The following is a 26,788-nucleotide window of genomic DNA, read 5'->3' on the forward strand; positions in this document are numbered from 1 at the left end:
TGGCAGGGGAAAGAGTTTGATCCAGAATCAAAAATTTAAAACATAGATACCAAAAGATCAAAATGATGTTAAAAAAATAGTAGAGACTAGAAGAGTCAAAGTCATCTTACCTGTTTTTATTGAAAATGAGGTAAATTAGATTATGAGAAAAGCAACGTGGGAAAATCCAATAAAGAAGAATAGATGAAGTTCAAATTTAACTGGAGTAAGAATTTAAAATGTGATGTACTTGGATTCAAGGAAAAAAAAAAGAAGAAGAAAAGAAGCATTTAAATTGTCATGATCAAGAGAATAAACAAAATCAAAACTCAAATAAAAAGAACTTATTCACGACAATTTTTGAACAAATTCATCAAAATTAAAGAGACCAAAGTTATTTTTAATCATCATTGCCACATACGAAAGGAAGGAAAAAAAAAAGAAAAAGAAAAACATTTGGACTGTTCTGGTTAAAGAAGATAGAGAAAACCGAAATCCAAATAGGGAAGAATTATTGATAATAATTTTTACATAGATTACATAGAATTAAGAAGACCAAAACTGATTATAATGATTATTACCATTTAGCAAGGCTAAATAAAGATAGAACATGCTAGGCAAAAATAACTGCATTCATATATATGTAACTATAAAACAGATGAAAATAGATTCAATATGTCATTGCTATATGTTAACAAAACACATGAAATAATCATAACAAAAACAGGTTTTTCCCAACGGCATAACAAACAATAAAACTAATAGCAGCATCGCAAATTAATATATCCAATAACAACAAATATTAAGGCAATATGAGGAAGAGTCATGGACAGTATCTACAACGGTCTCAAAATTGCCTTAAGTAGAGAATATCAGCCACCCAAATCCACGCACAACAGACAAAATTTAAAAGACTGAAGAATAAGCAGGCAAAGATAAAATAGCACAGCCAAAAACCGAAAAGGGTTAGATCAAGTAAAAAAAGGGGAAAAAAAGAATATTTAGACAATTATAATAAAAAAACTACTAGCAAAATTAGAATTTAAAGATAGAATCCACATGAATAAGAAGTACATTCATAACAATTTTTAAATATGTTACATAGCAATAAGCACATATAAAACAATTGTAATAAGCATTGACATACACTAAAATCAATTAAACATGAGAAATATATTATGTAAAAATAAACCACTTATATACTATTATGAAATAAATTAAGAATACAAAAGAAGAAAACTATAGATCATTAAGATTTTTGGGTTGTTTGGTTAGGAGATTCGTCCCCTGATTCGAATCATAGTTCGTGGTTCGCTACGTTATTTTCTCTCACAAAAAATACACGTAAATCGAAAATGATTCTAATAACATGGTTCTAATCCATGAACCAAACGTCCTCTTATTGATAATGAATAGGAATTAACTTTTTTAAACACTATAGGAAATAACACATAGTATTAATAATTGAACAAACCAACACACTTAGCATTGACAAAGAATAATAAAAACATCAAGACAGAAATCTTTAAGGCTCCGTTTATTTCACCGATTTGAGTTTAGAATTCGAGTTTTGTTATAGTAAAAAGCTCTCAGAAACAGTCACATCTAACTTTTTTACTACAGTAAAAAGCTCTCACATAAAACCACATATCAACTCAAATTAAAAACTCAAATCAGCGAACTAAACGGGTCCTAATAGTAAGTACCTAAGATATTGTGAGCACTGCCTTAAGTAACCAATGCCATCGAGGAAGGAAAAAGACAGAACTAAGACAATAGAGCAGTAAATTGGACAAGGTAAAGAAAGGTAGTAAATGACCAACACTGAAATAGAAAGGACACGATATCAGGTCTAAGCGAAGAAAGGGCAGAGAAGTTAGACAATAAATTAACCTACGCCAATAGTATTTGCACATATATAAAGACTAAGATGACCAATGAGAATATCACATCTAATACAATTAAGTCCGTGGACAAATACTGAGCAAGGGGTAAAAAAAAAAAAAAAAAGAGGGAAAAAAAAATGCGAGAAACAAAAATAGGAAGGAAAAAATCAAAGCATAATCAATCGAGAGAAATAGGGAGAATATACTGCATATATTATGCACAGTAAAAGTGAAAAAAATCCCTAGCTCATTTAATATCTTTACAACGGTAAGGTTACAAATAATCAAGAAAAAGTACAAAGCGAGATCATAGGAATCACAGATCAGCATTACAAATCATGTAACCATTAAATGCAAAAAAAAAAAGAAAAAATGATTCAGGAACAATTTGCACCGAGAAAGAGAAAGGGGGCATTTACCTACAAAAATCAGCCTTGTGGAAATCCAAACATACGTGTCTAAATCCCTCTGTGGACAAACAAACTGCTGCAAAGAGAAGAGCAGTGCAGAAGAAATCGACAATCATTAGTGAAGAAAAAAATTTCCAAAATAAAAATAAAATAAAATTTAAGTAGTTGAAGAAATTTCCAGAATATTCACACCGGTGAGAAGGGAAAAAGGGCCCATACAAATTTCTGAATCAAAAGAGCAAAACAGAAACAGCAGAGGTTTGATAAAAAGGGAGGGAATAAAATGTACATAACACAAAATATGCATTCCAGAACATTCACTCTGGTAAGAACACAGAAAAAAAAAAAAAAAAAAAATGCAAATCCGCAGATCAAAAGAGCACAAAAAAAAAAGCACCAAAGAATGGCCGAAGAGAACAGGGGAGAGAAGAAAGGAAACCCACAATAAGCCATGCAAATTCGCAGATCAAAAGAGCACGAAAAAAAAAAAACAAAAAAAAACAAAGAATGGCCGAAAAGAACAGGGAAGAGAAGAAAGGAAACCCACAATAAGTCATAGCATTATTTCTAATGACAACAGTAGAAGATGATCAGCAGACAATCAAAGGAACGAAGAAACAAAAAATAGCCGAAGAGAAGAGGGAAATGAAGAAAGGGAACGGGGGGAAAAAAATCACCGAAAACCCACAATAATCAGTAGCAAAATCGCTAATGACAACAGCACAAAATAATCAAGAAAGAATCAAAGGAACAAAAAATGGAGGCCAAATTTTTAACAGGAAGAAAAATGGAAGAGGCTGCGCTCGAGAAAAAGAGAGAGCAGAAATAAATCTCCTAACTAATCAACCTCTAAGAGAAAAAAAAGAAAAAGTCCGAGGATAAATAAGGGAAAAAAAACTTTTACGCTATTGTGAGTGGGTGAACAGTTTAAACCCCCTTCCTTTAATATATCTAATAATTTTGTTGTCACTTTTTTTTTTTTTTTGTCTAAATGAGTTTTTTTTTTTTTAACCAAGATATTATTTTGGTAAAGCCGACAAGAGGATGTGAAACCAGTCGTGCTTCCTAGGAAACAAACGAAGAACGAGTTTAGCAACTGTTTGACTTCCCTCTGAAGCTTCTTTTCTTCTGGTTTTAAGGTTTCTTCGTCGCGTAGACTTCCTTTTTTTTTATTTTTTATTTTATTTTTCGTCTCTTCGGGTCTAGTTTTAAGTCTCCGCCATTATAAAGATTCGATCAGAATACTATTTGTTTGGGACAAAAACACAGATATCAAAGCAAAGGAGGTCCAAAACTTGGAGATGGGTCTTGCGGGGTTTCTTCTATTTTTCGTCAAATATTGCGTCGATGTTCTTGCATGGTATGCTTTCAATTTTAATCATTTTTGTTTTTTGTTTTTTTTTTTTTTTTAACTTTTCGGTCTAACACATTCTTCTTTTTTTATTTACTTAATTTATGTTTTCTGGCTTTAAATGCAGGCCTCTTCTTGCCCTGACGTATCCTTTGTAAGCTTCCTTATCACTCTCACTTTCTTTTGTTTAACTTACCCAATCTAACAATTTTCTATTATTTTCACGTATTTTGTTTTTATTGATTTACAACTTTACTTTTTATTATGATTATTTTTTTTATTAATTTTCCTGTCTAGCAATGAGTTTATTATTTTCTTTTTTAATTTTTCCTGTCTAGCAATGAGTACATTTAAATTGATTTACCACAGTTACCAACAGTCGTGATCAGAGAAATATAATTTTTCTACTTGTTTATATTTATATATATACAGATGTGCTTCCGTAAGAGCGATTGAGACAAATTCTGTTTTGGACACTCAAAAATTGAGTACTTACTGGGTTGTCTTCTCTTTGATTTTGCTTCTTGAACACACTTTATCTCTATTAGAATGGTAATTCTACTATACATATTTGTTTTTCATGATAATTAAATAGTTTTACCTCATATTTTTTGATATTAACAATTCGAGAGTTTTATTACAAGGTCTCCTTATGCTTATCTAGTAGAAAAGGGTATATTTTGTTCTGGTTCATTTTCTTGTCTCTCGCAGTCACTAAATATGCAATTCTTGACATGTCAGGTTTCCATTCTGGCCTTATCTTAGGCTAATTATCGTCTGCTTGCTGGAAATTCCTTATTTTGATGGTGCTTTTTATGTCTATAAACAAATTATGTGTTCATTGTTCTCAATGGACTTCCAAAGTATCATAAACTGGTTCACCATCAAACCAAAGGAGTCCTCCGTCGAAAAGGAGAAAATTCTAGCCGAGGTGGAGAAATATGTGAGGGAGAATGGGACTGAAGCTCTTGAGAAAATCATTGCTCCCAAGGTAAGTCGAAAAGTTGGTAGAGAAAATATTTGATTTCAAAATGTTATATGACTCTTAATACTTCAAATTGGATCATTTCTACATGAATAATTTCTTTATACGACTACTTGTGGGGCCATTTATATTGACGACATGTTTGTAACATATGTGAATTGGGAAAATGTCATTTTTTTCGATTGAATTTTTGTTTTGGACCTTGATTTTTGTTCAGCCACTTAGACCATCTTCAATGCAAATGTTAATGTAAATTGTATATTTGGCATCATAAAGTGTGATAATGGTATATTTGACATGTTATCTTTATTTGTGTTTTAAAGTATGATGCTATGTCAACTGCCAAATCTACTTTTTACCATAAACATTAAGCTTTGGAAGTTGTAAAAATAAATTAATTTTAAAATAATTTAAAAATGCAAATGTTGCAATGATTAAATGAAAAATTGAATACATCTACAACAGAAATCAAATGCCAAATTTGTCATACGCTTAGTAGCAAATTTACCACCACAAGTATAGCATATGGAAAGTTTGGCACAATAAATGACACTGCATTAGAGAGTGTTTTTTACATTCAAGTGTTAAATTTACCATTAGCACATCAATTATGAGTATTGCGTTGGGGATACTTTTAGTAATGTAAATTCTGTCTTACTTTCGGTTGCTTTAGTCTGGTAGCTCAAAGAATATTGAGGTCAGAGATATTCAAGCGCTTTCAGTTTCTTCTACAGACAATGGACGGGTGAATCAAGTAAGTTATATGATGCGTCTTGCCATATATTCAGAGAGTTAGCCATCATTAGCTTTGGTTCGATGGAAATTAAAATGCCGAGGGAGTTGGAACTCGGAACAATGTTAATTATAAAACAACTAACTGATTGAAGTGGGCACATTGAGTTCTTTCTGTAGTCTTTCATTTGCGAAACAAAATCGTTTCTCCATGCATGATTTTGGAGAAATTAATGAAAGATGAATAGACTTCCCGATGAACTAATATGACCGTGTTTCAATTACTTCAGCCAAACTCTAAGGAGCCCCATGAAGCGAGGAAAGATATCAAAGCTGTGGTGGAGATAATTGAGAAGAATCAAGTGAAAGAAACTTCGCAGGTAATGCTTGAACGATGTTTTCTTAGTTTATTTCTGCCCTTTTTTCTTCTTTCATTTTCTGTAAGGAAAATTTTAGTAACTTGAATTAGGAAACAAACTTGTTTCTTCTTCTTCTTCTTCTTCTTCATTACTTCAGCCAAACTCTAAGGAGCCCCATGAAGCGAGGAAAGATATCAAAGCTGTGGTGGAGTTAATTGAGAAGAATCAAGTGAAAGAAACTACGCAGGTAATGCTTGAACGATGTTTTCTTAGTTTATTTCTGCCCTTTTTTCTTCTTTCATTTTCTGTAAGGAAAATTTAGTAACTTGAATTAGGAAACAAACTTGTTTCTTCTTCAAGTGGGCACATTGAGTTCTTTCTGTAGTCTTTCATTTGCGAAACAAAATCGTTTCTCCATGCATGATTTTGGAGAAATTAATGAAAGATGAATAGACTTCCTGATGAACTAATATGACCGTGTTTCAATTACTTCAGCCAAACTCTAAGGAGCCTCATGAAGTGAGGAAAGATATCAAAGCTGTGGTGGAGGTAATTGAGAAGAATCAAGTGAAAGAAACTACGCAGGTAATGCTTGAACGATGTTTTCTTAGTTTATTTCTGCCCTTTTTTCTTCTTTCATTTTCTGTAAGGAAAATTTTAGTAACTTGAATTAGGAAACAAACTTGTTTCTTCTTCTTCTTCTTCTTCATTACTTCAGCCAAACTCTAAGGAGCCCCATGAAGCGAGGAAAGATATCAAAGCTGTGGTGGAGGTAATTGAGAAGAATCAAGTGAAAGAAACTTCGCAGGTAATGCTTGAACGATGTTTTCTTAGTTTATTTCTGCCCTTTTTTCTTCTTTCATTTTCTGTAAGGAAAATTTTAGTAACTTGAATTAGGAAACAAACTTGTTTCTTCTTCTTCTTCTTCTTCTTCTTCTTCTTCTTCTTCTTCTTCTCTTGATCGATCTTAGTTTATTTCTTTGCTTTTTTCATCTTTTATTTTCTGTGAGGAAAATTTTAGGGCCCATTCTTTTCACGATTCAAATCTTATAAACGTATTTGGATTTGGCACTATTTGGCTAATTCAAATTCAGATTTAACTCAAATCTTTTTTCAAGTTTTGCTACCAAACACGAATTTGAGTGAAAAACATAACTCGAGTTGAAATTTCAACTCAAGTTGACGGCAAATGCAGAGGCCCTAAGTAACTTGAATAAGGAAACGAACTGGTTTCTTCTTATTTCTGCACTTTTTTCTTCTTTTTCTGTAAGGAAAATTTAGTAACTTGAATAAGGAAAATCTTCTTCTTCTTCTTCTTCTTGAAAAATTGTGATGATTGGAAATTACAGGTTTGTACTATTTAGAAACACATTTGGTTAGTGTGGTCAATTAGTGAAAGTGGCAATTGGACGCAGCCAACGTGTTCATTTCTACTTGAAAGGAAGATCATATGTTCTTGCTTGTTTTTAGGAAATTAGCCAAAGTGATAAGTGAATGTAGAATTTGTGACATGTCAGTTGCTTCGCTAGTCTTCCTTATCTTTTTCATTATACCACTCAAGTCACTCCTCATCACATAATATTGTAGGCTTTCCATTTTTTATTCATCAACTCCCAAAAGTCGACTATTCTACGCTTTTTCATGATTGTGATAAAAATGATAAAACTGAAGTTTTCGTTATAAATTGCCTTTTTGCAATGTATTTGTAGGTTAACAGAGGAGAGCCTCAGCTCACTCAGACTAAGAACAAAACTGCCTTACCTACGGAGACTAGAGAAAAAGTTTCCGAAGTTCAAGCAGGAAGAGAGCTTCCTGAGACTCCTGTTTCTAGAATAGTCCAGAAAGAATGGACTTGTGCTATATGCCAAGTAACAACCGAAAGCGAGGCGGATTTCATTTCACACCTCAGTGATAAAAAACACAAGGGTATTATGAACGAGGCAGCGAATGCGAAGAACCAGCCAGTTTTCCCTGAGGTTGCCCCATCTTATAGTCCAGAGAAATATGCTCATCCAGCTGAGGAGGATCCAGGAAAGAGTTCAGACGACCAGACGGTCTTTCCCAAGGTTGTCTTCTCTCCAAAGATATCTGGTCAGTCCACAGGTGTGCCACTGCCAGGAATCATTTTCAATGCATCGAGCAACAGGTGGGAACCAGGAGTAATCACGAGTGAAAAGCTTCAAGGCAAGGAGAAGAACGCTGTTCCGGCTTCAAGTACTAGTAAATCCAATGAATGTAAACAAGAGACAAAAACGAGTCTATCGAATAGTGAAATGAAACAGAAAAGTGGCATAAAGCATGAGGAGAAGGGGCATGGAAAAAAAGCAATGAAGCAAAAGACTGGAACAGTTGGGGTGAAAGATTTGTCTCTGTGGTGCAGGGTGTGCAATATATGGTGCCCTAGTAAGGTTCACATGAAAGCTCATCTTAGAGGGAAAAAGCACTTGAATGAGGTTCAATTGTTGGCTGAAAAGTAGGTCGCATTAAACATCTGCAAATAGTTGAATTTGCTATAAAACTGTTTTATACAATTCTGATTTAAACTCAAAGGCATTGTTCCAAAATCAGGAAAGTGAATTGAGTTAAGGTGATTTCTTTTTTATGATTTTTTTACTTTTTTTGGAGCATTAAAACCTATATAACCTTAAGTCTCAGGAAAAGTTGGAGAAATCATGGTAGCTCAGAGTGGAAGTGGCAGAATCCTTGTTGCATCTTCAATCTTCTTGCATTTTTGCTTGTTAGATAATGCTCCATTCGGAGTACATAATTAAGATTGTCCTGAGGTAATTTATCCTTTATTTTTGTTCTCGTAGAACACATGAGAAAAGTTGAATGTTAAGGTGAAACAAACGGGAGCTTTATCTTTTATTTTTAACAAAATGAAAATCGATTCAAGCAATCATATATAAGAAAAAGGCTAAAAAATGAAAATCGATTCAAGCAATCATATATAAGAAGAAAGTATATCAAGGTATTTTTTTAAGTCTTATTCATTTCACCTGTTTGAGTTTTAAGTTTTACGCTTCTATAGTTAAAAATTTGTAAAAAATGTCGTATTTAATTTTTTATGTTACAGTTAAAAATTCTCAAAAAATATTATAGTTGAATTTAAAATGAAAACTCAAATATGTGAAGCGAACGAAATTTTATTCTTTTTGTATCAACTTGAAGAGGGAAAAAAAAAAAGGTAAACCTTGGGTAATAGAACCACTTAACTCTTGTAAAAAAGAGGCAGGGGCGTGGGTATTAGTGCAAGGATTACGGAATCTACTTTTGTTTATTTGCAGAGAAAAGAAAATAAGTAAATTAGTGGAAGACTCCAAATCTACTATATATATACACACGCGCGCGCGCACACACACTAGTGAGTGTGGCACGTGCTGATTAGTAACAATCTTAATGTAGAAAATGATTATGTGAATATCAAATTTGAAAATGTTAAGGGAAAAAAAAGTTGGAATTTTATAGATGTAAAATAACAGTTACATTGTATAACTTCTCACATCGAGAAAAAAAAATGCTTACAGTTGATTTATCTTTTTTTTTTTAACATGGGACTATGATTTTTCTAAGAAAAATAAAATGTCAAAACTCGTTAAATATTTGTTAACATCCCAATTACATTATTCACTTTAAAACTAAAATATTTGAAGGACACGATAATCATAGTTCTCAAAAGAATATAATAGTGGAACATTCTCTTTTCAATTGCTAGTTAACTAAGGTGCTAAAAATAATTTGTTTTAAATAGATATATTTGAGAGAAGCAGCTTAGATTATAAAGATAAAAAAGAAAGAAGAACGTTATGGGAGTAAGAAGAAAAAGCAAAGAGGTGGCTTCACATGCGATCACAAGAAGTTTTAAATTTTGATGATAAAGTTACATGTTTGGAAAAAAAAAAAAATGGATTGAAATTTGAAATATTTGATGAGTTATATTTTACATAGAAAATTTTTTCTTATCGTGAAAAAGTAATAAGAAATGTGAATAAAACTTGTCATGTTATTACTAAATATTTAGTATAAGTTGCATGTTTTACTAAAATTAATTAAGAATATTATTTTGCTTGTAATTAAAAATTTAGTTTATTAATTTGCAATATCTTAATAATATACTTATAGATCTATATTTAACGTCTTAGTCATACGGAATAGAATTATCATTAACTAATTTTCATTGTAATTTATTATAAGAAGAAAAACATATACAATTGTTCAGATTTTTTTTTCTTTTTTTTATTGTACACTTTTAATTAATTTTAGTGCTATTGAATTATCAATTCAGTAATTTTATTTACGTAACCATTACTCTCTGTAATTTATTTTCTCTCTCATTCATTATGTCTATATAATTCTAAAAGAGTACATTACGAATTCATACTTCCCATAAAGGAAGTTATCCAACATGCACTAATAATACTCATCTAAAAATAAAGAAGCACAAAATGAAAGGTAATCAAACATAGCACACGCAAAGAAAAAGAAAAAAAATATATTTTAAGAAAAAAAATAAAAAAAAAATGTAATTATGTTGATAATAAGAAAAACTATTAAAAGAATACAAGAAATCAAAAAGAAAAGCGAATGTTTAAAGAAGAAAGAAAAACACAAATAACAACAAGACAAATTGTACTCATAAGAAATGCTGAAGTCACTCTCATCTTATTACTCTCTTGCTTTTCTTTTTGACGTGTCATTTCACTTCCATAGACAAATAAAGCATAATTGTAAACCGCTATTTAACGTCATAATTACTATTATGCCACACGTTAATATTACATTACTCACTTTTTTATTTCTATTGTATCTATTTTCCTTTTTTTGAAATGTTTTTTTCTTTTTTGTTCTTCTTTAAATACTGTTGGACTTGAACCGATTTTTAAAAGAATATGCATAACGTGCAATAAAGGTTAAAAATATAACCTTTATACATATACATATATAATATATTATCCAATTATTATATATATAAGTATATAGCGTTGTATTACTATAATTATACACTATATATATGTATATATAACATAATGATCCTAACAGAATATATATTTTTCTAAGTGGGTTTTAAGTTCTATAGGGATCTAAAAAGCACGATAAAATCCATTAAAAAAAAAAAAAAAAAAGTAACAGTGTGTGTATATGATGTGTAAAGAAAAGGTCTTTTCTAAGATTGCCCAACGATTTTTAAAAAATACACAATGTTGATGAATGTCTATATAATAAAAACATTATATAATACAAACTGTGTAACAGTGTGTATACAATACATAGTAACAGTTTGTATGTAATACATTACTATGTCTACAATTTTACTATTTATTAACAGTTTGTATTATGTGTAAAGAAAAGTTTTTATAATGTCTATATAATCCAACTATTCACAAACAATGTTGATGAATATTTCTAAAAAAAAAGTAACCAACCATATTTAAAGAGGAAAAATCAAAAAAGAAAAGGACAAAAAAAAAGCATTCAACATATTTATAAAATAATACAAAAGTAAGAAATATTATAATGGAAATTTTGTTATATTAGAAAGTCGCAAAATTATAATAAGAAGGCAAAACAATGATCTATAATTATGTTTTATTTTATCTAGGAAGTGAAATGGCATGTGTCAAAAGAAGAAGTAAGAGAGTAAAAAAGAGAACGATAAAATGAGTGATCCAAACATTTTTCTTGCGCGTATAGATACAGTAAGGTTAACAAAAATATGTCCAGGCTTCATTAAAAAAAGGAAAAAAATGTCCGATCCCAAGTTTTTATTTTTATTTTATTTTTACTTTTTTTTCTTTTGGTTTTTTTTTTTTTTGCTCATTTTTTAATCTTTTTTTCTTTCTTTCCTTTTACATTGTTTTTTTCCTTTTTTTTCTTTGGCTTTATTTGTCTATTATAGTTTGTTACTCTAACCACGTAAATCTCTATTTCTTTTTAACTCTATTATTTTCGTGTTTTATCTTTTTTTTATTTTTAAACTCAATTTGTTGTATTTTACAAGTGATTTTCTACCTTTTTTTTTTCAGTGCTTTATTTTTTGTCTTTAATTTTTTTGCTTCATTTTTATTTTACGGTAGTATCTTACTTTCAATACTCTCCAACCTTTTTTTGTTCCACTTTTATTTCTCTACATTTGAACTTTATCGCTCTCTTATAAATTTTTAAAACCGCCAATCTCAACAATCCTAACTAGAATAATCTCTTTAATTATGATCAATTATGACTTCAATTACGGTTAGTTGTGTATCAAGTTATTTTATCGTTTTATTGTTTATTACTTCCATAGTATCGAGTTATTTGTGTGCCTAGATATTTGTGTTTATGCTTTTAGGTTTCTTTGAACTAAAAAGCTAAATCAAAATTGTACTAGTTAATAAAATAAGCAATTTGACTCCTTAATTAATAAATATATATTTTCAGAATGAATCTAACACAATAATAGTATCTAAAGGTTTCAATATGATAAAGTAATTAAAAAACACATGTTTTAAGAAAAAAAAGTATATGAAACAAAAAGTCAAAATTTTTATCCAATCCAAATCTATTTTACACTTATTAAAATCTATTAATAATTATAATATTTTACACTTATTATAACTATCTATGTAAAATTTTCAATTATTATATGATAAGGATGTGATTATTTACGTTAAATTTTTGAAATCATTCGTCAAATTTAGTATCAGGGACTCAAATTGTCAAAAATAAAAAAATTTTATGAACTAATATTATGTCACAATTAAAAGTTTAGGCCACTAAAATATCATTATGTTCAAAGTTCTAGGACTAAAAGTTCTAATAACCCTTTCATTTTTTAGAGGAAAAAAATGGTCATTTTTTTAACACTTTTGAAAATGGGCCAATACTTCAAATTAGATTTTGCAAGAATGTAGTAAATAGCAAATTTTTGAAATTAAATTAAGCAAATAGCATATTTTAAAACTATTTAAAGTAAATAGCAGTTTACATGGTAAATGAATCATAAACTGCGTAAATGATTCATTTACGACAATTAGAAACATTTTTTCACGTAAATTTTCTTTTTACGTCGGTAAAAAGATTTTTTTCCCACATAAATGAGATTTTGATTTTTTTTACCAGTTGTTATTTTTTACCAGTGTAAATGAATCATTTATCGTGTAAATGATTCATTTATCATATAAATTGCTATTTACTTTTAAAAAAAATTAAAAACCTGTTATGTACTTAATCTAGCTTTAAAAATATACTATTTACTACAATTTTTCTTTATTTTTTTTATAAAAAAAACATATTAGCTACGAGAAAACAAGGCTTTTTTATTTAACTATTACCCCGAAAGTTCTCATGTTTGGAAAATTAATTCCATAAAAAATGATTAATCACTTAGAACTAGTTTAGAAGGTATACTTAATTCATAAATATTTTTGGAAATATAAATTTTTTATGAGAAACAAAAATTATAACATAATCAATTATTTGAATTTGAATATATAAAATAAATAGGTTCTTAAATTTCGAAATATGAAGTTTACTGTGCATCGCACATGGATAGTTAATAGGAGAGCAAAACTAGAAAATATGTCAATCAAAAAACTTATTTGTCAAATTCTGACAAGCTCAGGGGATAACCATGCAAAAATCCAGATCAAGAGGATTAAGCATATTTGGAATGTCATGTGTAAATCATGACAAAAATCCTCAAAAATTTAGCCATGCACTCAATTGAACCTGCTATGCAATGAATTAAAAATAAAAAGAGAGAATTATTTATAAATTTTGGTTTAGCTATTTGAACCAAATAATTTAATTCAAATTGTGCCTAAAAAATTAAATTAGTGTTTGTTTCAGACATAAAAATGGACCATTCAAACCATCAACTGTAATTTAAATAGTTCGTTTTGGACTTCATAATCTCCTTTAGATTCACAATCTTAATTGTCGACAACAATTTAAACATAATTGTTTTTTTTTGTTTTTTTTCTCTCTTTTTAATTTTGAGTTTAAAAATATCATAACTTTTTCATTTCAACTCTAATTGAGATTATTTTTTTTTATATGTTCATAAAGAAAAGAGAAACGAATCCTCATTCATATTACAATGAAGTTTTATAATATATGTTTCAAAACTTTAATGATACTTTTCAACGCTCTACTTAAACACAACTCGAATTTTATTCTCAATTCAAATTATAATTTATTTGTGTATCTAAATACCGATTCAAATAATAATTTAAACCACTACAATTTAGATTCTACAATTCAAAGTAAATCACTACAATTCGAACCACGAACCAATTAAGAGCTTAAATTTTTAGTTTAGGAAGTGATCATACACAAGGAAGTTCAGAAGGTAACCACGCACAAAAACAAAATAATAAAATAAAATAAATTAATGTGACCAATTTCGTCCAACAATTGAACGGGAGGAGGATTCTTTTAACTTTTAATAAATGATGAATAGAGTAAATATCACATTTCAAATTTAAAGGGCAAAGTAAGAAAGCAAAATGCTGAGACAATTTCAAATTAATTTTTAAAGAATTTACTGAAATGCTAGTCGAGTAGTTGGTAGGAAATTCTATTTAATTTTGAAATAGAAAAAAGTGCTTTAAAGATAGTGCTTGACTTTCCACCTAAAGAATTTATTATTGTCGTCTCGTGGTCCCTGCTTCGACGCTCAACAGTACTTGATTATTTGCATTTCTTTAAGAATTGAGATCCAAACAAAGGCCGTACAATCCGTATATAAATTTAGAAGTTGAACTCCACGATGGGTCTCCTCGCTTTCCTTCAATTTTCACTCAAATATTTCTTAGATGTTCTGGCTTGGTATGCATTTTCTCACCCGAAAAACAATACTAATTTGTTGCAGTTTGGAAAATTTTGTCAGGGTGATAAATGAAGTTCTTTATTTATTTTTTTCTTATATATACATACATATATATTATTTCTGCTGGTCGATATTAGTTTCATTTAATTCCTCGTATAGTAGTTGTGATTTTTTTTTTTTTTAATAACAGATAGTCAATTTGAACATTAGTGAAATTGAAGACGTATTTGTGTCCAGTTTTACGCACATAATTTCTTTTTCCTTTTTTGTTTCTGGTTTACATGCAGGCCTCTACTTGCCTTAGTTTTTCCTCTGTAAGCTTCTCTCTCTCTCTCTCTCTCTCTCTCTCCGTTTTTTTTTTTTTTTTGCTAAATTCTCTTTCTCTTTCCTTAGTACACAAGTTATCGTGTTTGAACTTTGGTAAAGTTCCACTTCCCTGTAACCCTTCTTTTTTTTTTTTTTTTTAGTACGTACGATCTTTTTTTACAAGTACAAATGTTATCTTCCCTATAAATTTCTATCTGGTGTCAAACACTCCAATCAGCACACGAAAATAGTTTCAAGGCTTTTAGTTTGCAGATTCGAGTTGAGACTTGAATTTATGTGATAATTTTTTATTGTAATAAAAAAATTAAACGTGATGATTTTTGAGATTTTTTACTGTAACAAAACTTAAATTTTAAACTCGAATCGATGAAATAACCGGGGTCTTAGTCATCATCACTAAAATGACCATGATGATGATGAATATAAAATACATATGCTTTTTTTTTTTGTTTCTTGTTTTTTTTGTTTTTTCCGCATGTTATATTTGCTTTCATGAGTTTAGAAATGGGGCTTCCTTGTATCTTAAAGGCTGTGTTATTGTAGTATTTTGGTGAGGAATTCTTATCCTCTTGTTTGATGATTATTTTCTTCAAGCAGATGTGCTTCTGTTAGGGCAATTGAGATCAATTCCTTTCCAGAAACACAAAAGTTGAATGCTTATTGGGTCATCCTCTCTTTGATTTTCTTCCTTGAGCATGCTTTAGGAAGGCTCCTCGAATGGTAATTTTTCGCTTTACTTTCCAAAAACATTTGAATGTCACATGGCAATGGGACTAGTTGAAGGATTTATGTGAATAAGGATCGAAAGTTATTTGTTCTTCTTATGTATGTTGCTTATTAGTACTCTTCCTCTTAGTTCCAAGTAAGTACAAAGGAAATTGAAGAAATATTGGAGTCCTTAACTAGAAGAAAATTGAATTTCATTCATGGTATGATTATTATGCGTAGCTAATCATCATCAAAGAGTTACGAGTGCCAAGGAAATAGCAAGAGTTAGTTTGATTGAAGCATTTCTACAATATTAATTGTTGCGTTCTAGAGATTAATAGACAATTCTTGGAACTATTTTAAGCAATATGCAAGCCTTTTAAACTGAGGCACGAGATGCACGTTTTTATTTTCTTTTTTTTTTTTTTTTCAAAGTGAATAAGTTATTTGTCATGGTACTTATGAATGCAAGGTTTCTCTGAATCTTATCGTGATCACTGCTCAATGAATTTCTAAATAATTGAAATCATATACTTGCTAATTCCGGGTCTCTGAAATATGTTCTTTAAAATTTCAATGTGCATGTTCTTACAAGGAAAAACAGAATGACGTGCTTGCCAATTTCAGGTTTCCGTTTTGGGCATACATAAAGCTAATGGTTGTTTGCTGCCTAGTGATACCTAACTTTGATGGTGCTTTTTATGTCTATAAACACCTTGTTTGGCCATGCATCTTCATCAAACCCCGAGATCTCATCAACGGGTTCAACAAAAGAAAAGAGTCGCCGGTCGTGAGCGAAAAGATTCTAGCTGAGATGGAGACGTATGTAAGAGAGAACGGACTCGAAGCTCTGGAGAAACTAATTTCTCCCGAGGTAAAAACATATTTTTTCTGACATGGAAAGAACTGAATGTAAATGCAATATTTATGATGTTGATACTTCATTTGTCCTATTGAGGATCTAAACTTACCATGTTTTTCTTATTTTAGTCAAACTCCAGCAGTTCTAATGTTGCAGAAAGAGAAATAAAAGCTGTGAAGGTCATAAAGAAGAAGGAAGTTGCTTCAGTTAAGCAAGTAATGTTCAAAGTTTTCTCTGATGGAAAAAAAAAAAAAAAAGAAAAGAAAAATTGAGACCAGAAAGAAAATCAGTTCTTAATATGAAAGTGATAGAAATCAAGCCGTTTTGTTCTGTGAGGGGTACGTGTGTACAACAACAGAATATGTTATGGTTCATGTACGAAACTGGGAAAAATAGCATATAGATAAAGCTGAACACTTAAATTCTTACCCTTTTCTTCTGAAATTTAGTTCACTCTTAAAGCTACAAACAACTTTAGGTTTAAAATCACAGTTTTCAACTTATGTGAAATATTTTCTAAATTTTCTCGGTTACAATAATAATTTTCAAGGTTCATAGAGCATACAGAGCTCAGTGTAAAACTTGTAATTTATAAATTAAGAAGCCCAATGGGTCATATAGTTGCTTAACTAATGCTTCCATTGAATTTCTTTTTCTTTTTTCCTCCTGTGAGATTTACTTATGCTCGTAAGAAAAAGGGCGGGAAGAGGCCTTTGGCGGGTTCTGTTGCGGATCAGGTAGCCGAGTTGGTTGAGGGGACCCCGGCCACTCTGGAGGATGACTGGGTTGCTAAGGTGGCAGAGGATGCAAAAGGGATTGGAAGCTGTGATGAGGCAGGGAAGGAGGGTGACGTTGTAACGGCTTGATAGCGGTCGGGATTGGGGTCAGTTAGTTGGTTAGGGGGCTAGTAAATAAAACGTGGAGGAGGACTGAGAGGGTAGTCATGTTATGGTATTGAGAATCTAGTCGAGCTTTGCTCTAGGGAGTGCAAGGGTCACTCGAATACCCCATATCCTTGTGTTCCTTTGATTTTCAATCCAATATATCAGTAAAAGTTTCCGTTGCTCACTCAATTTCTTTTACTATTTTTTCCGTGTTGTGTTGCAATTTCTTTTTACTTTCTAACTTGCTATCACTTGTCTCCCTCCCACGTTGTTCTTTTAAGTTCCTGCTCATTGCCTTTCCTCATTGTTCCATCAAATAAAATGTCTAGAAAACTAATACTTTGTTTTGCTATTTTTTGATGTCATGTCCTTGCTTACTGTATGCTTTACTCGTTTTCCTTCCTATGTACTTTCAGGTAAGCCAAACCGAGTCTGATCTCATACATTCTGAGAACATAAATTTTGCACCCGTAGAGACCACTACTTCAAGTGAAGTCCAGGAGTGGAACTGCGCTATATGTAATGTCACAACTCAAAGTGAGAGAAACAAGATTTCCCACCTTAAGGCGAAGAAACACAAGGCTGCATACCAGGCACTGAAAGTAAACGGCGTGAAATCTTTGCTCGAGATTGTCCCAGCTCCGATTCCGAAGAAATCAAGACAGCCGGTGAAGGATCCGGGAAATAGTGACGTAGTAAAACAGAGGAGAACAGCAAGTGATCAGCTCAAGACTGAAGAAAGCAAAGAGGAGGCAGAAAAGAGCGGTTCCAAGCGGCGCAGACGTCGTAGTGGAAAGAAAAACAAAGCAAGCGTGGAACAAATGTAGAAATGGAAGGTCTAGAAAATGAGAACCTAAATAAAGAAACTGAAAGGTATTCAAGTGCGATATGACCTCTTTTGATGTCTAATCATTCATCTGTACCACTTTTTACATTTATTTTACCGATTTGAGTTTTTAATTCTAATATTGCTACAGTTATAAACTCTCATAAAAAGTCACATCTAATCTTTTCAATTAAAAAGCTATCGCATAAAGTCTTATTTCAGCTCCAATTGAAAACTCGAATCAACAAATTAAACGAGACATAAAATTAAACAAATTATTTATATTTATTTAACTTTCAACTTTTAAAAGTAATATTTCTCTAATTGATCCGGATGCAGTTAACGTGGAATCCCATATCATATGAGCAGAATGCACTTGGCTCAAGTAGTCAAAGTTCTGTTATCAGCTAGAGTTATAGGTGCAAGTCTTGGACTGGTAATATTTAAGATGGATGCTGTATATTACTTATTTGGGAGTATTTTTGCCTTTTCTATGAACATTTAATCTCTTTTTTCTTAACTACCTCTGAACCTTTGTTTTTATTCTATGGAAGAAAAATACCAAACAAGCAGCAGGCTTATTGATTTCTGATATGAGCAAGGAGGCCTTTCTAGTTTCTCCTGATTATTAATTAAATTTTTTGACTGATCATTTTCTTGCTTGAACATAAAAGTCATTTAAGGAGGCCTTTCTATGCTACAATACGTTTCGCATAACTTTCTATGCTACAACGTTAACATATATGTTTTGATATCCATCCAGTAATTTTCTTGACTAAACATTCGCTTCATCTGGAATAATGTACAGAGATAATGGCAAAATGCCTTTTTTTTTTTTTTGGGGAAAGATCATTCTAGGGTGGAAACTAACTATGCCTTCTGAGAAGTTGGCATTGCTAGGTTTACGCCACTGCCACCGGGTAAATCCTTCCACTGCTGAGTTACTGTTTTGATCTGTGTAAAGAAGTTGACTCCTGCTTTTCCTGCAGAAGATAAACCAACATAAACTGTTGGAATCAAAATAATTTCATCCTAAGAAACGAGCACTATACAACTATATCAGCCAGAAGGGAAAAAAATATGCCACTGCCTTGAAAATGTCTCAAGAAGTTTCTGAATGATTTTGTTTACCATAGAAGTTCAGATCTCCGGCAAAAGATGCCTTGGAACCGGTAAATGAGAAAAAGGGCAAGGGAACTGGAATAGGAACATTAATGCCGACCTGAGTACCCAAACATGAGTTAAGAGTGAGTTAAAGTTGTAATAAAAACAGATATGAGCATAAGTAGCGTGTTCGTAAAGCTCCTTGTCAGGTCCAAATCGGCCATTTTATTTCATTCCAAAATTGCCAAGGGCAACAGGGAAAAGCGGAAGTACAAATTATCCATGTCGAAACGATTTTTTACCTGCCCAGCCTCAATCTCTGTCTGAAATTTCCTTGCAGTGACACCAGATGTGGTGAATATAGAAGCTCCGTTCCCGTATCTATCCACAAATGTAACTTAAGTAGACCGCATTTGTGGTTACAATAGAAGAATCAAATTTTAGGTATAAGAGAAGCTAGAAAGGAAGTACTTGTTTTCGTTAACGATCTTTATGGCCTCTTCTAAGCTGTCAGCCTGACATAAAAAAATAACAGATGAGTAAGTTCCAATAAGCTACAAGAAACGTGATTAGCATAAAGCGATGGAAGAGAGTAGTGAACAGACATCTAAGCAAAGAAGAACAGGCCCAAAAATCTCCTCCTGCAGAAACAAGATAGACAATGGAATAATTTTTTCCGAAATCCTCAGTCCATTAAAGTAACTTGTGCAAAATTACAGAAATCAGCTTTGACTGTGAACAACACTGGAGGTCTAAGTACAAGGAAAGTTGTACTACATTATGAAGTGAAATTTCACCATTTGAGTTCTATATGGGCCACAGATTATTTTCCTGAATAAATTGAAAAGAAACAGCAGAGATAATACCTTGTAGCACTCCATGTCTGCCGTGACATTTGATAAGATAGTGGGACCAATAAAATTTCCTTGCTCATAGCCCCGGACCTATTTGTCAGCCATAAATTAATTCGTTAGTAGTGATGTTTCCCTTGAAAAGCTGAAAGTCGAATACTATAACCATGAAAGGATCCATCGTCAAAGAAAAGAACCATGCATTGAACGCTTATTTAAAAGAAAAAGGAGGAGGATGGGAAAAAGTCATGGACGACAACAACAACATCATTTTTCAAGAGTCGAACAATATAAACATGAAAGGATCCATCGTCAAAGAAAAGACCCATGCATTGAACGCTTATTTAAAAGAAAAAAGAGGATGAGAAAAAGTCATGGACAACAACAAGAAGAAAAGACCCATGCATTAAATGCTTATTTAAAAGAAAAAGGAGGATGAGAAAAATTCATGGACGATGACGACGACGACCACAATAACAACGACAACAACCTTGTTATAAAACTGAAATATGTGAAACTAGCAGAAAATTTTAAAACTACAGTACTATTCATTATTATTTAAATCTACTATGCAGCTACTCTTTGCATAGTAATCCACTATTCGATCAAGTGACAATATAGTAGATTATTTTATAAAAGCACTTCCCATTACAATATTCATAAATCTTATTCACAATATCGGAATGCGTCGTTTGCGGGATTTATGAAGAACTATTTATGTCAACTTGAGGGGAACTTTACGTGGGTGTAGTCTGTACTCTTTTTCTACGTGGCTGTAGTCTGTACTCTTTTTCCCTTACTGTGGTTTTGTCCCACTAGATTTTTCTAGTGGGTGTATTTTTTTTTTTCCATTTGCTAGGGTTTTTGTCCATTGGGGATTTTCCTAGCAAGGTTTTTAATGAGGCATCATGAATGATACACATCTAAGAGGGAGTATTGTGAATCAAGTATTTGTCCACACTCAAACAGTACGTGGTCACTGCACAAATAGTAACCATGAACAGTAGAAAGTCAAATAACGTGTTTGGCATTGTGCGAACTGTTACTGTAAACAGTAACGGTCAAATAAGGCGTTCAATACTTTGCAAATAATGACTGCAAGATATTTGATGGTAGAAGGAGATTCATATCTAACATATATTCCTAGTCTTCTTTGAGGTTCCTGAAGAATAATGAAAGAATTTTTATTATGAACGAATGAATAATTACAAGCTATTCTACACTCTATTTATAGATACTTTCTGTTACATAAAATCAAGAAAGAATCCAAAATAGATCAGCCCCTTAGGACTCAGTAATCTTCCCTGATTTCCTATACTAGAAGATCTCCTAAAAATCCTCCTATGATATCTCATCCGAGATTTCCTACACTCCCCCTCAAACTGGTGAATATAGGTCCACCATTCCAAGCTTACTAATGTTCTCATGGAACATATTATTACATAACCCTTTTGTCATCACATCTGCTAGCTGATGCCCCGTAGGAACATATGGCGTACAAATTAGACCACTATCTAACTTCTCTTTAATGAAATGTCTGTCTATCTCGATGTGCTTCGTCCAGTCATGTTGTACTGGGTTGTGAGCAATGCTTATAGCTGACTTGTTATCATAATATAGTCTCATAGGTCTGCTCCATTGAATCTTCAGGTCTTCTAGAATAATCTTGACCCACATTAATTCACATACTCCTGCTGCCATAGCTCTAAACTCTGCTTCGGCACTTGACCTTGCTACCACGCTCTGTTTCTTGCTTCTCTAGGAAATTAAGTTCCCTCCAAGGAACGTGCAATAGCCCGTAGTTGATCGCCTATCAACTGGTGATCCTGCAAAGTCAGCATCCATGTATACTACCAGGTCAATATTTGACGCTTTCTTGAATAGGACTCCTTTGCCAGGATGTGCTTTTAAGTAATGAAGAACTCAATAGACTGCATGTAGATGAACTTCTCTAGGATCATGCATAAACTGACTAATGACACTAACCAAATAGGCTATATCTGGCCGAGCACGAGCAAGGTAAATGAATGAGTTTGCCAACAAGCCTTTGATACACTTCTCTATCCATTGCCTTATCTCCAAGAGCTTCACCCAATCTGTGGTTCTGTTCAATAGGAGTTCCAACCGGTTTGCTAGCCATCAATCCGGTCTCCTTAAATAGATCTGTGACATATTTTTGTTGAGAGATAAACATTCCCTGTCTAAATCGAGCTACTTCAATTCCAAGGAAGTACTTTAGCCTCCCTAGATCTTTTATTTCGAATTCCTTGGCTAGAACCTCCTTTAAGACTTTCTTTTCTACCTCATCATTCCCTGTCACTATAATGTCATCAACATACGCTATTAATATCATGACTCCCCCTGAGGCCGAATGCTTGATGACGAGTGTATGATCACCTTGACTTTGTTTGTATTCATTGGCTATCATCACCTTGGCAAACCGTCCAAACCACGCCTGAGGTGATTGTTTTAACCCATATAATGCCCTTTTTAACCGGCAAACTTTGTGATTATCAACTCCACTAAACCCTGGTGGAATACTCATATAAATCTCCTCTACTAGCTCTCCATGGAGGAAGGCATTCTTCACATCATACTGCTGTAATTCCCAATCAAAGTTGACAGCCAAGGACAGCAAGATTCTTACGATGTTCATCTTTGCTACTGGTGCAAATGTTTCTTGGTAGTCCACCTCATACGTTTGAGTATATCCCTTTGCAACCAGCCTTGCCTTATAGTGTTCTAGAGATCCATCTGCCCTAAACTTTACTGCAAACACCCACTTACAGCCTACTGGTTTCTTACCCTTAGGTAAATCAACCAACTCCTAAGTTTCATTCTTTTGTAATGCATCCATTTCAGCCTCCATAGCAAGTCTCCATTCTTTCTTTGATAATGCTTCAGATAATGAGTTAGGAATAGGAATTGTGTTTAGGGTCGAAAGGAAACTTTGGTGGCTTGGAGAGAATTTCTGAAAAGTCACAAAATGAGATAAGGGATATAGAGGCCTTTTTGTGCATTCTCGGGTTTGTTTTCTCACAGCTATAGGCAGATTAAGATCAAGGTCACTGTTGGAAGGAGAATCTATTGGTGATATATTTAAATTTGGTTCACAGATTGTTCCCGCATTTCCAGGAGTCAGTTCAGTGAATTGTCCTTGCCTTGAAGTCATAATAGGATCTCTTTTCCTTATATACACCTGATCAAACCAGAAATGATCAAATATTTTTTCATCTGCTTGGTTTTTTTGTGGCTGTTTAGGCTGTGATTTGGGTGACTCGGGTGATCTAGTTTGTGCTCTGGGTGACTCAGTTGAGGATGTTTCTAGTAATGGTGACTCGGGTGAGAGAAATTCCAGTGGTGGCAGACTTGACTCCTTATCTTCAAGTATAGGCAACTCCCCCTGAAGATAAAGAGTAGAGAAATATAGCTTATACTCAACAAACATGACATCGGCTGAGATATAGAGTTTCTTAGTGGGAGGATGGTAGCATTTATAACCCTTTTGAGTAGATGAGTACCCCACAAAGATACACTTAATAGCTCTAGGATCAAGTTTCCCTCTGTTATGGCCATGAATATGAACAAATGAAGTGCACCCGAATACCCGAGGAGTAAGGTTGAAGGACTTTTGAGTGTCAGGGTAGAATTGAGACAAAGTCTCCAGTGGACTCTTAAGCCCCAAGACTCTGGAAGGAATTCTGTTTATAACATAGGCTGACGTGAGTACAGCTTACATTTTGTTGGAATAATAGGGCTCTAGTACACTCGAGAAGATGTCGGTTTTTTCTCTCTGCCCCTCCATTTTGTTGTGGAGTGGTAATGCAAGATGATTCATGTATAATTCCCTCTTTTTGAAAATATGGAGTCAAAGTTTGGTTGAAGTAATCACGGGCATTATCGGAGCAAATATTTTTTATTTTTGTGCCAAACTGGTTTTGGATCATTGCATAAAAGGTGGGAAAAATATGGCTCACATCAAATTTGTTTATGGCTCACATCAGATTTGTTTTTGAGCAAATATATCCAGGAGACCCTCGTACAATCATCAATGAAACTCACAAACCACCTATACCCAGAGACACTTGGAATGGTGGAAAAAGAAGGGAAATGAAGATTTATTGTTACTGATGGGAAAAGGTACACGAGTGTGTTTTGCATACTCACAAATATCACAATGAAAGGATTGAACATCCAAAACCCTTGAACAAGGTAGGAAACATTATTTTCAATGCTGAAAAAGACACATGACCTAGACGCCTATGATGTAACCAAATAACATCTTTATTGGAAGAAAACAATGAGAGCACGACTGGTTTTTTCAATTCCGGTTGACTTGATACATTAAAGTAATAGAGTCCATTATGCTCCTTAGCAAGTCCAATCCTCTTCCCCGACCCCGGGTCCTGAAATTCACAAGAAGAAGCATTGAATATAACACAACTAATTAGATCTCGGGTAAGTTTTTGTATGGAAACCAAATTTGTTGAAAGTTGGGGAACATGGAGAACATTTTGAAGTACTAATTCTGGGGTGATTTGAATATCTCCTACTCCTGCCACTGTGGTTGCAGAACCATCAGCAACTATAATTTTCCGGTTGCTCGGACAAGGTGTATAGGTTTTAAATAGGCTAGAGGTATGAGTCATGTGGTCGGTGGCACTAGAATCAAGGATCCAAGCATTCCTAAACTCATTACCTAAAGTATTTAATCCAAGAGAGATTAGAGTCTCACCTTGAAAGTGTCAATGAACACATACCCTGAGTTGATGCCTGCGAACTGGATTTTTGTCCCTGATTTTCCACTTTTCCTACCAGGCCCTTGAGTTTTTCAATTTCCTCCATACTAAATCCTCCAAAGCTGTGGGTTGAATCCTGAGTGGACATATGAGCTTGTCTGTAGCCTGATGCTGATTGTCCTCCTCTCTGTCCCCATTCACGGCTGTTTGTGGAGGGGTTCCCATGCAATTTCCAGCATCGCTCATTGCTATGTCGTGGTTTCTTACAGTATGTGCACCACATCTCATCACGATCCTTGTGAGCATTTGGTCGGCTAGGCTTGTCTACAGTAGTACCATCAAGCATTAGCCCTTGTGACTTAGAGCTTAGAAGGGCAGAATTTTATGTTGAAGGTGGATCTAGCATGATGCCTTTGCGACTCTCCTCCACACGGACCAGGGAGATTGTTTCAGTCAAGGATGGAACTTCAAACCTACCCAAAATTTGAATACGTACAAGATCAAACTCAGAATTTAAGCCAGCCAAAAACTCATATACCCGGTCTCGTTCTATGAATTTTTTGATGGCTACTACACACTTGCTGCAGTTCAGATCAATTGTCCTATAATAGTCCAGCTCTTGCCACTGATTTTGCAGAACATTGGCGTACTCTGTCACGGTGTTCAACCCTTGTCTTGCACCTGTTGTCTTGGTCTTGATATCATATATGAGAGCTGCATCATTGACCTTTGAATAGGTTTGGTAGAGAGCATCCCAGATTGTCTTTGCTGTTGACAGAAACATGCAAGTGTCACTAATTTCCGGGTTCATGGAATTCCATAGCCATGACATAATCATTGAATCTTCTTCCTCCCATGCGTCTGCACCTGTAGCTCATCTTTCCGATCCCTGCTCCAGGTCTTAGCTTTCCTTTTCCTTTCAAAAAAGTTCGAACCAATTTAGACCACTTCAAATAGTTTTTTCCATTTAATCTGTATGCTGCCTGGATATTCTGAAGTTCTGTTGTGCTCCGTGCTGCCTGTTCATCCTCAACTATCGAAGGTGATTGAGCCGAAGAGGTGATATACGTCATTATTGAATAAGATTGGACAGTAGTGAAGAATAAGAAAGACTAAATCAGCGATTAAAGCTGATTGAATACCAGCGATTGAGGCTGGGAGAGAAAGGAATAAACCACCGATTAAGGCTGGGAGAGAAAGAAATAAACCAGTGATTAAGGCTGGGAAGAGATAAACCAGTCGGAAACCAGCGATTAAGGTTGCCCTAATTTTTCCCAAAAACCCTAGCCTTACAGTTCTGATACCATGAAGAATAATGAAAGAATTTTTATTATGAACGAATGAATAATTACAAGCTATTCTACACTCTATTTATAGATACTTTATGTTACATAAAATCAGGAAAGAATCCAAAACAGATCAGCCCCTTAGGACTCGATAATCTTCCCTGATTTCCTACACTAGAAGATCTCCTAAAAATCCTCCTATGATATCTCATCCGAGATTTCCTACAGTTCCATCTTTATTCATTATAGTGTGGTACATGTACTCATTGCTGCACCTTGAATACATTCAAGAATATAGGTGATTCAATTAATTTTAGCTGGTGACGATCTCATGATTAATTTCTGTCAAAATAAGGAAAGTAAGATCTTTGACCTGGTAATTCAATCAATCTGGTTAATAAGGGATTTGAGACAGATTACGAAAGTAGTTTATTTTTTCAAAAATAAAGAGATGCCTTGAAATAAGGATCTCCTAATCAAGAGATTTCTATACCAAATTCGGTGGTATGCTTTCCCTATAAAGTCTTGTAAATATTGTACAAAGATTATTAGAGCAATATACATTTTTTCTGCCCTACCGACCTATATGGTATCAGAGTAGGAATTTTACAGCCATTACTCAAGAAAGGAGATCCTCGGCTTCTTCTAAGGTAGAGAGCTCTACTTTTGGTGACAGAACCACCATGACTC

The 26,788-nt window shown here is 33.2% G+C and overlaps 3 protein-coding genes across 9 annotated transcripts in view; 2 read left to right on the plus strand and 1 right to left on the minus strand.

Moving 5' to 3' along the window:
- The first annotated feature begins 3,302 nt into the window (after positions 1–3,302).
- Positions 3,303–8,372, plus strand: LOC21397906. 2 transcript variants are annotated; one of them, XM_024175973.1, is made up of 11 exons: positions 3,303–3,414; positions 3,545–3,635; positions 3,754–3,780; positions 4,059–4,178; positions 4,368–4,617; positions 5,285–5,365; positions 5,634–5,723; positions 5,860–5,949; positions 6,198–6,287; positions 6,421–6,510; positions 7,412–8,372. In XM_024175973.1, the coding sequence occupies exons 2-11, from the start codon at positions 3,577–3,579 to the stop codon at positions 8,177–8,179; spliced, it is 1,665 nt and encodes a 554-aa protein (XP_024031741.1). In that variant the 5' UTR covers positions 3,303–3,414; positions 3,545–3,576; the 3' UTR covers positions 8,180–8,372. The 2 variants fall into 2 exon arrangements, with proteins under 2 accessions (XP_024031741.1, XP_024031740.1); XM_024175972.1 differs by having other exon boundaries at positions 3,303–3,635.
- A 6,048-nt stretch (positions 8,373–14,420) lies between these two features.
- On the plus strand, positions 14,421–18,668 carry LOC21397907. 4 transcript variants are annotated; one of them, XM_024175957.1, is made up of 7 exons: positions 14,421–14,510; positions 14,799–14,825; positions 15,433–15,558; positions 16,174–16,420; positions 16,537–16,623; positions 17,709–18,165; positions 18,458–18,668. In XM_024175957.1, exons 1-6 carry the CDS (start codon positions 14,452–14,454, stop codon positions 18,117–18,119), a joined length of 957 nt encoding a protein of 318 aa, XP_024031725.1. In that variant the 5' UTR covers positions 14,421–14,451; the 3' UTR covers positions 18,120–18,165; positions 18,458–18,668. The 4 variants fall into 4 exon arrangements, with proteins under 4 accessions (XP_024031725.1, XP_024031724.1, XP_024031726.1 ...); XM_024175956.1 differs by lacking the exon at positions 18,458–18,668 and having other exon boundaries at positions 17,709–18,258; XM_024175958.1 differs by lacking the exon at positions 18,458–18,668 and having other exon boundaries at positions 15,436–15,558; positions 17,709–18,258.
- Positions 18,669–18,967: 299 nt separating this feature from the next.
- LOC21397908 (methylmalonate-semialdehyde dehydrogenase [acylating], mitochondrial) overlaps positions 18,968–26,788 on the minus strand; it is a 27,675-nt gene continuing 19,854 nt past the window's right edge. For 2 of the 3 annotated variants that reach the window (XM_024175954.1, XM_024175953.1), the window contains exons 14-19: positions 20,089–20,166; positions 19,828–19,863; positions 19,694–19,737; positions 19,525–19,603; positions 19,250–19,340; positions 18,968–19,101 (exon numbers count right to left, since the gene is read on the minus strand). In XM_024175954.1, coding sequence (XP_024031722.1) covers positions 18,989–19,101; positions 19,250–19,340; positions 19,525–19,603; positions 19,694–19,737; positions 19,828–19,863; positions 20,089–20,166 — 441 coding nt within the window. In that variant the 3' untranslated portion in view covers positions 18,968–18,988. The remainder of the gene's footprint in view (positions 19,102–19,249; positions 19,341–19,524; positions 19,604–19,693; positions 19,738–19,827; positions 19,864–20,088; positions 20,167–26,788) is intronic. The other variant, XM_024175955.1, reaches the window with a different exon arrangement.

This window comes from Morus notabilis, unplaced genomic scaffold (assembly GCF_000414095.1).
Source record: "Morus notabilis unplaced genomic scaffold, ASM41409v2 Scaffold456, whole genome shotgun sequence".
Lineage (NCBI taxonomy): Eukaryota > Viridiplantae > Streptophyta > Magnoliopsida > Rosales > Moraceae > Morus > Morus notabilis.